The 9,551-nt window shown below is 41.6% G+C and overlaps 1 protein-coding gene across 2 annotated transcripts; it reads left to right on the top strand.

Moving 5' to 3' along the window:
- The first annotated feature begins 87 nt into the window (after positions 1–87).
- Positions 88–9,280, top strand: tmem169b (transmembrane protein 169b). Of its 2 annotated transcripts, XM_058082706.1 has the most exons (4): positions 88–420; positions 2,078–2,153; positions 5,246–5,578; positions 7,892–9,280. In XM_058082706.1, the coding sequence occupies exons 2-4, from the start codon at positions 2,084–2,086 to the stop codon at positions 8,524–8,526; spliced, it is 1,038 nt and encodes a 345-aa protein (XP_057938689.1). In that variant the 5' UTR covers positions 88–420; positions 2,078–2,083; the 3' UTR covers positions 8,527–9,280. The 2 variants fall into 2 exon arrangements, with proteins under 2 accessions (XP_057938689.1, XP_057938690.1); XM_058082707.1 differs by lacking the exons at positions 88–420; positions 2,078–2,153 and adding an exon at positions 4,619–4,742.
- The last annotated feature ends 271 nt before the right edge of the window (positions 9,281–9,551 follow it).

Genomic DNA, 9,551 nt, shown 5'->3' with positions numbered 1-9,551 from the left:
TGGGGCTCTTGGAGGCGAAAGCAAATTGGAAGTCTTCATTTTGCTCCGTTTGGTTGAACAGGAAGTCCAAGCCTGCAGAGACACACGTGTTGCAACATGTAGATCAAAGCAAGGTAACACGCTATAAGCATGCAGAGATGAGCTGTTTACCGCCTGATTGTTGCTCTGTGTTTTTCTGAAATCAGAAATCAGAGGTTTGTTTTGCTTTTAAGTTGGAAAACAGAAGAAATGACATTTGGAGGACAGACTTATACCTTCTCGTTGAAAAAAGAGCTTCCAAATGGAAAAGGTAAATCCTGCAAAATGGGGGACATGAGTGCATTCCGGTGAAAATGTTCCATTCCCCCCCGCCTCACCTCATCACAAGAAGAGACGACATCAAACCCGATACTCGAGGAGCCTGGGGTGCAGGGATTAGAGGTGAGTGAGAACATGAAAGCCGGAGATTTGGTATCGGACTCTTCCTGAATCGGGGAACAAGCTGGGTTGAAGCTGAAGTGAACACACAGGCATTCATTATGAGTTCTTGCTTGTCGTGTCCACAGAGATGGTAGACCTAAAAGCATGGTAGACCTAAAAGATGGGACCTTACTTAAAGTGGAATCTCGGTGTAACGGGCACAGTGGCGGCGAGAACTGAGGAAGATGGAGGATGAGTCACTTGACACGGAGTGACTTCCTCATCTTTGCCCTCGTTGCCTGGTGCCTGCTCTTCATCCGCTGTTCCTTCTTCCATTTCTTCCTCTGCTCCCTCCTCTACCTCTGATGCTGTTGCTTTCTTCGCCTGTGAGCAAAAAGAACACTATTACAAGACATTGTTAGCATTGTGTCATACTGTGCATAAATAGATCGATATTCTACTTTACTAATCTCCAAGAGATTCACAAAGGAAAGCTAGCTATTGACATTTTGACAGTCCTTAAAAAAACAAACACAACCAACAGTAGATAACAATAACAATAATTATTTTCAATAGCAGCGGCGCGGTAGTGAGTGGTTAGCGTGCAGACCTCACAGCTAGGAGACCAGGGTTCAATTCCACCCTCGGCCATCTCTGTGTGGAGTTTGCATGTTCTCCCCATGCATGCGTGGGTTTTCTCCGGTTTCCTCCCACATTCCAAAAACATGCTAGGTTAATTAGCGACTCCAAATTGTCCATAGGTATGAATGTGAGTGTGAATGGTTGTTTGTCTGTTTGTGCCCTGTGATTAAAACACCATAAAAACTCAAGAACCCATTAGATTTTGGTGAGGATCTGGATAAAGATGCAAACTGCTGGTGCCAAATGACTTCACCCTAATCGAGAAAGAGCTTTTCTTCCTGTCACTCTCACTGACTGGGAGAGATGCAACCGTGACACAGACACCCGCTTTGAAAAAATGGTTCAAAAGGTTTGTCTTTAAAAATATTTTCCCAAAAACGTTGTGAAAAGGGCGGCACGGCGGTCGAGTGGTTAGCGCGCGGACCTCACAGCTAGGAGACCAGGGTTCAATTCCACCCTCGGCCATCTTTGTGTGGAGTTTGCATGCGTGGGTTTTCTCCGGGTATTCCGGTTTCCTCCCACATTCCAAAAAAACATGCTAGGTTAATTGGCGACTCCAAATTGTCCATAGGTATGAATGTGAGTGTGAATGGTTGTTTGTCTATATGTGCCCTGTGATTGGCTGGCCACCAGTCCAGGGTGTACCCCGCCTCTCGCTCCAAGACAGCTGGGATAGGCTCCAGCACCCCCGCGACCCTTGTCTTACATTCACAACTGTGGTATATAATATAATATTGACTACTGATACTCGTTATCTTGCTAGTAACGAGTAAGTACTCTACACAAGACACAACATTGGGTACATATGCCCAAACTAAACATTGTTTTATTTACTAATTGACTTTAATACTTGTTACTTACTGCCCCAGGCTCCTTGTCCTCTGCTTCTTCACGGTGTATCTCACTTGACTCTAAATAAATATTTAACAACCTTACCGAGTTTGAATATGCTATAAATTGAGCCAAATAAATCTCTGCTTACCGTCTGTCTGTGAATTCAACCTCACAATTTGCGTATTGCTCTGTGTGTCATCAGCACTGCATGAAGGCCTCTCCTGACCCTCAAGATCCCCATCTGCCGCATCATCCGGACCACTCGGCCATCTCTTTAGGTTTGTGTTTAAACAAGACAATGACGATTGATGTACTATGATCTATGATGAAGTAATACAGAATACACCACAGTACCTTTATCTCATTGAGACTCACAGCGGGAGAATCATCCACGGATAAAGTATCTGTTTCTTTGTCTGGTTCTGTTGTGGGAAGCTGCTGGGGGTCACTGAAAGAAAAATCCTCAGCTTTTCTGGTTAGCCATTTACACCGAATTATTCAGTTTTCTGTAGGTACCTGTCAGCTGGTTTCTCTGGGGAAGATGAAGGGGGAGTGGTATCTGGTAAAACATTGGATGTTAACTGAAAAGTAGCTATAAAACATCCGAGCACTAACTTAAAACATTAGGGCCACGCTGGAAAGAATGGTAATGGTAATGGTTTAATTTCATTTGAACATGCATCAGATTACAATTGAATGCATCACATAATCAGTTCCCAGTTCCACATGTCCAAAAGGAGTAGGAAGAAGCAAAGCTTATTAAATCCTACCCCTCCATCTGGTACTTTTACAATCAGTAACTGTTACATTTGTTCACTTCCTGCTTTCCTAATTTTTTTTTTTTTTAATTTTTTTTTTAATTTTATGAATTTTTAAAAAATGTATTTATTTAATTTTTGTCATGTACCGAAGTACGAGGTGATATGACCATACAATGACATAAACGGTACCATAGTAACTGTCAATATAGTATAAGTTTAATGTAAGTTTTATTTATTTATTTTAAATTTTGGTCACACACCAAAAAAAATGAAATTTATATATATTGATATATATTATAAGAAAAATATTTACGAAGCAGAGCAGAGTATATTAAAAGATAATATTATTACAAGAATAAAGTGGTACGGTAATTTTATGATAAGAGAAGGCCTATTTTTTTTAAGAACAATGACAATTTTACAGTTACGTATCTTTTGAGCAGATTAAGTGGCAATTTTTTATTTTTCCCCCTGACAGTAAGACATTTTTGTCGTAACTTTATGACTGGTTTCCTTTTCAGTGTGGCCCTAATACTCCTTACTAAATGATGTGATTGTTACCAGTGAGATGCACCACTTCCTTGGCTTTTATCGTCACTTGATCATGGCAGGTCTTGACGCGGCTTTCCATGTCAACGTTGTAAGCCTGCAGCTTTTGAGCAAATGGCTTTTCATGAGACTGCAAAAGCTTACTGTAGCTTACAATTTTGTCTCCATACGCTTCCCTTGATGGGTCAGAAGTACAGACAAAAGACAAAGCAGTGTGTGATTGTAAACGGTATATGATGTAGTACACTAGCAATAGATTGACCCACTTGTCATTGCTGTAATTGACTTTAGCGCTCTCCAGTTCTGCTATAAGAGTCCGCTCATACTGAATCAGCAAGCCTTGAGTTGCCTTCATGCTGTAACAGATTTTTTTTTAAGTCCCTTCATCCTTTGCGTTAATATAATCTGCCCATACCTTTTTGCAACTGCCCTGTTGTGTTTTAAAGTGTTCTGTTTCAGTCCAATGTCCTCATCTAGTTTCTCGATATTCCTGCGCATCTTTTGGTTAGAAGTCCTCTTTTCTGCGATGTCAGCTTTATAAACTGTAAGCACATTCGTGAATTAGTGGATTTCATTCATAATGGCCCCAAAATAGGTTAAGATTTACCTTCAATTTGTCGGTCGATTTGAGTCTTCTTCGCAGAAAGCTCACGGACTTCAATAACTATTCAAATTGTCAAAAATAAAGTCAACATACAATGATTAATTCATGTGAACTCATTTAATCCATTATAACATCTCTGCTAGCCAAACACCTAAACACATTAGCTGAGAGTTTAAATAGTTTGAGGCCAACAAATACATCATACATATAAGTTAGTAAAATAGTACAAAAATAACTTACCCAGCTGACAAAGGAGACTGTCAATATTCGGTGAAATTTGGAATGCCATTTTAGTTATAGTGGCTTTAGCATTTGCATTAGCTGTCCTCAATTTTTAGCTTCAATTTGCTGATTTGTGGGGCTCAACTAGCATAACATTGACTTTAACATTTCCTTTAACATTAATTATGTTTAAATGAAGCTTTAAACTACACACTCAAGCACATTATTCGTCAATATTAAGTATGCTAATAAGATATTTGTTGTGTCAGCTATGCTAGCTTAGAAGCTCATAACTGAAATGAAATACAAAAAAATTCACCGGATCATGAATAACCATTACATTTCAGGATGACGTTTCAATAATTAATATAGCTTTTTCATACAATATATAATTTTCTTAATTGGTCTCCGAATTTAATGTAATTATATCGTGTTGGTAAAAGATTTGCTATTTTCGAATAGTACTCCACGGAAGTGAGGGGCGGGGCTTCGGTGCTATTCTGGAAAACATTTTGCGTAACGCATCTGTACGGCCGACGGCTAGTGCTATTCTGGAAACAAATTAACGTAGATTGTCGGCATGCCTCGCGCTCGGCTCCACTGTATCCAGGAAGTCATTTTACGTAACTCATCTGTACGGCTCCGTGTTCCCTGCTGCCAAGTGCAACACTAATGTAGCATCTTTTTGCGGTTATTGTTAATGTTCTTAATACAACAGCAGTCTGATTAAGGTAAGAGTGTATATTCGTATAAGAGAACGTTATCCTACCGGGTGGTGTCGGTAGACAAAAGAGCGGACATGGGTGGGATTTAAATGGGAGGAGATCAGCTGGGCGAATAATGGTTTTCATTGTCTGTTTAGTTCCTTAAGAATTCATTCATTTATGGTTAATCAGGAAAAATCCGTAAGAAACACACACATATTTATATGAGTCATCTAGCTGTGCAATATAATGTCGCCTATTTTATGATTTGCGGTATAAATAGCTAAAACACATTAAATAAGCAACAATGTGAGCAAATCGATCAAGCCTTGTTTGTTATTGGTAATATCGTCATTATGCGTGAGTCGAGATGGTGTTTTTGAGTGGATTTTATTAGCTAGCATTAGTGCTTGGATGAATGGACATTGAATATAGGTCAGGATTGTGTGCATTGTGGATTACTTGTAACACAAATACTAATATTCTAATGCCTTTCCTTCTTTATGTGTCTCTTTATGTCATTCATACAGTTCCTACTTTGAGCACGACGGATGAGATCTCCATAAAGAATAGACTTCATAGATTTCACAGCATGACCAGTGTGGAGGAATCTCAAACTGAAGGAGAAGGCAGCCCACAGATCATCTCTCTCAGGTCTGAATCATCAGCAAACCACGATGGCGACCTGGGGCCGTCTGTCAGGAGGAAGAGGAGGAAGAAGAAAGAGCAGCGTCCCGAGTCGGTTATCATCTTTCGCTCCGACATGGAGAGGGGACCCGGTGAGGACCAAGGAGGTGAAGAAGAGGGAGCCGAGAGAAGCGCGGAGGAAGGGGCTAATTTCCTCTGCACGCCTACCAATGAAGGTGACGCATCTTGTCTCTCTTCACATCAAAAAAGTGTTCAAAAGGTGAATCATATCCAGTGTCGGAGTAACGACATTAAACAGGTGGTCTTCTGTTTACGGTGCCACTTGTCTCAACCACTATCGCAATGCACCATTAAGGCTAACGATTGTATTGTTAAGTCTACCTGGATGCAGTAAGGGTGACGAGGAGGTGGTCAACCGGCAATGTTTTTATTTAATTTAATTTTTATTTTATTCTTTATTGCAAAAACAAAACAGGCTACTGTCGGGCCGCACCGTGCCAAAACAATATCAGCAAACTTAACTGTCGTCTCTGCACGCAGCCATTCGTCACTATATTGACAGTTACTATGGTACCCATTATGTCATTGTATGGTCATATCACCTCGTACTTCGGTACGTGACAAAAAATGTAAAAAAAAATTAAAAAAAAATTAATTAAAAAAATAATAATAACCATAAATAATACAAAATATAATAATATAAAATTATAATAATAAAAATAATAAAAAACTATATTAGGAAAGCAGGAAGTAAACAAATGTAACAGGTACCGATTGTTGATACATTACCATTTTCCTTAAATAAATTATAATCTAATGAATTAATTTAAAATTTTACAACGCTGTTGGTGATACCGACAGTAAAATGTGGTGCTTTATAATGCACTGATATCAATTTATCAACAATCTGAATCTTCAGTCCCAGTTCTTCACGACAGGAAGCTAAATAAGCAAGGCAACCAAAGTTGTGGTTGTTCAATCTCAGGAAAACACTACCCTCTAGCGTTATGGTTGAGAATTGCAAGTCAAAAGCTCACCTTAACTGTGATTTAATGAAGCATCTCTCAACGGTATACGTCACTACAAAGCAAAATTGCTACTGTTTTACATATTTGAAGTTTTTTGAAAGTATTTGCTTTGCTGGTAACTAATAACATGTATGATGCATATTCCGTTACTACTTGAATTACCTTTAAAGAAACACATGCATTCAGGGACTCAGCCAACGCATTTGCTGCTATCCCCCCCGGTACTGGCTAGACGGGGGTCCAAATCAATTATCAATTAACTGATCATCATGGAAATGATAATGCATGGAAATAATAATTGATTAATTCCATCTTGAGGCAAACTGAGGGGAGTGCACTACAATAAGCAATTATTGTAATGAAATATAGTCACTGAGGGACTGATTGTTTTTATAAAATTATTAAATTTTTTGGTATGATGCTATTTGACACTAGCATGGAAACATATCATCATGCTTACATATTTACAAAAGTAATACTGTGGAACCATGGTTTTTGCCCCAAAATTACACAATTATGTCTTAACATACTACTTGAGGGCTGCACGGCGGTCGAGTGGTTAGCGTGCAAACCTCACAGCTAGGAGACCCAGGTTCAATCCCACCCTCGACCATCTCTGTGTGGTCCTCCCACATTCCAAAAACATGCTAGGTTAATTAGCGACTCCAAATTGTCCATAGGTATGAATGTGAGTGTGAATGGTTGTTTGTCTATATGTGCCCTGTGATTGGCTGGCCACCAGTCCAGGGTGTACCCCGAGTTCACTATGGAATAGTGGTTCCTGGCCATTTCTGGGAAGGTTCACCAGTGTTCCATTTTTTGACCACTTGTGGATAAATGGCTCTCACTATAGTTTGCTGGAGTCCCACAATTTTAGAAATGGCTACAACTTTAGAAAGGAGACCCGAGTTCAGTTCCACTCTCGGCCATGTCTGTGTGGAGTTTGCATGTTCTCCCCGTGCATGCGTGGGTTTTCTCCGGGTACTCCGGTTTCCTCCCACATTCCAAAAACATGCTAGGTTAATTAGCGAATTCGAAATTGTCCATAGGTATGAATGTGAGTGTGAATGGTTGTTTGTCTATATGTGCCCTGTGATTGGCTGGCCACCAATCCAGGGTGTACCCCGCCTCTTGCCCGAAGACAGCTGGGATAGGCTCCAGCATCACCCACAACCCTTGTGAGGATAAGCGGTAGAAAATGAATGAATGAATATAATAAGTCAAGGAATTTTTGATTAGCATTCTGATTAGCTGGGGACCGCTAGAGGATTCTGGCCGAGGTTGGACCGTGTCACATTTTCCTCAAAAACGTATTCTCTCCCAGAGTAGTTATTGTTGTCCTATATGTGTCCTAAAGATGCATTTAGGGCTCTCTTTTTTGGTGTAAATGATAGTATTTTGGTCAAATTAAAGGTTCTACTCGATCATATTCCATCAATAGATGTCCATGCTGATGTCTCCAGTCATCTCATGTGGTCTGTGACTTTTACCTCTTAACAGGTGGAGGCTGGAGCCTCCCCCCAGACAGCCGCTATGTTACACTGACAGGCACCATCACGCGTGGCAAGAAGAAAGGCCAAGTGGTCGACATCCACGTGACCATGACTGAGAAGGAGCTTCGTGAGCTGGCTAAGTCAAAGGAGCGGCTCGACGCGGAGTGCGAGGCAGGGGATGACTCGAACCGTGCGTGCAGGTTGGGTGTATGTCAGGGACCCCATGTTGTACTGTGGAGCATCTCCTGCGCCCCCGTGGTCTTCATCCTTTCCTTCATCACCTCGTTCTACTACGGCACTCTGACCTGGTACAACGTCTTCCTTGTGTACAACGAGGAGCGGACATTCTGGCACAAGATTACAATCTGCCCCTTCCTCATCATCTTCTACCCGGTGCTCATCATGCCCATGGCTTTGTCTCTAGCGCTGTACTCCGCCGTGGTGCAGGTATCCTGGGCACTCAGTGGGTGGTGGCAGGCTGTCAGGGACCTTGAGAAGGGCTTCTGCGGTTGGGCCTGCGGAAAAATGGGTCTGGAGGACTGCTCCCCTTATAGCATCATAGAGCTGCTGGACTCGGACACGGTGTCTGGCACTCTGCAGAGCAAAGCGCCGAGCGAACTCGCCCACACATCGTCGGTGTAACACGGAATGAAGTACAGGACATCACATGTAGTACTGTGCAAAAGTCTTGGACCACCGTTAGATTTGTTTTAGCAACACTATAATGTATGTTAGGTCCGCACGGTGGATGAGTGGTTAGCATATTGGCCAAACAAAATACCTGGGTTCGAATCTCTATTAGGCGTCTCTGTGTGGAGTTTCCATGTTCTCCCCACGTGCGTCCGGGTACTTCCTCCCACGTTCCAAAAACATCCATGTTAGGTTTGTCTATATGTGCCCTGAGTCATGTGCTGGGATAGGCTCCAGCATACCCCCGCGTCCCTAGTGAAGGTAAGCGGCATAGAAAATGGATGGATGGATAATATATGTTCATAAATACTGTTGGGGGAGTCATATTTTTGTATTGATATATTATTCTAATACCTAAATGATATATATTTCAGGGGCTGCACAGCGCTGGAGTGGTTAGTGCGCTGGCCTCACAGCTAAGAGAGCCGAGTTCAATTCCAAGTTCAATGTGAGTGTGAATGGTTGTTTGTCTATACGTGCCCTGTGATTGGCTGGCCACCAGTGCAGGGTGTACCCCGCCTCTCGCCGGAAGACAGCTGGGATAGGCTCCAGCACCCCCACGACCCTTGTGAGGAAAAAGCGGTAGAAAATGAATGAATGAAATTAATATATATTTGAGTCAGACACACCATCATTTTTAAATGTCGTTAAAAATCACATACTGCAATACATTTTTATTATTAATATTATGCTGTATTATGGTTTATGTCACTCTGAAGAGTATGAATTTTTCTGATTCAAACTTTTAATTATTCATTAATGCTGGAGCCTATCCCAGCTGTCTTCGGGCGAGAGGCGGGGTACACCCTGGACTGGTGGCCAGCCAATCACAGGGCACATATAGACAAACAACCATTCACACTCACATTCATACCTATGGACAATTTGGAGTGGCCAATTAACCTAGCATGTTTTTGGAATGTGGGAGGAAACCGGAGTACCCGGAGAAAACCCACGCATGCACGGGGGGAGAACAT

The sequence above is a fragment of the Doryrhamphus excisus genome, chromosome 9 (assembly GCF_030265055.1).
Source record: "Doryrhamphus excisus isolate RoL2022-K1 chromosome 9, RoL_Dexc_1.0, whole genome shotgun sequence".
NCBI classification, from domain to species: domain Eukaryota; kingdom Metazoa; phylum Chordata; class Actinopteri; order Syngnathiformes; family Syngnathidae; genus Doryrhamphus; species Doryrhamphus excisus.
This window is presented reverse-complemented; position numbering and strand designations above follow the sequence as displayed.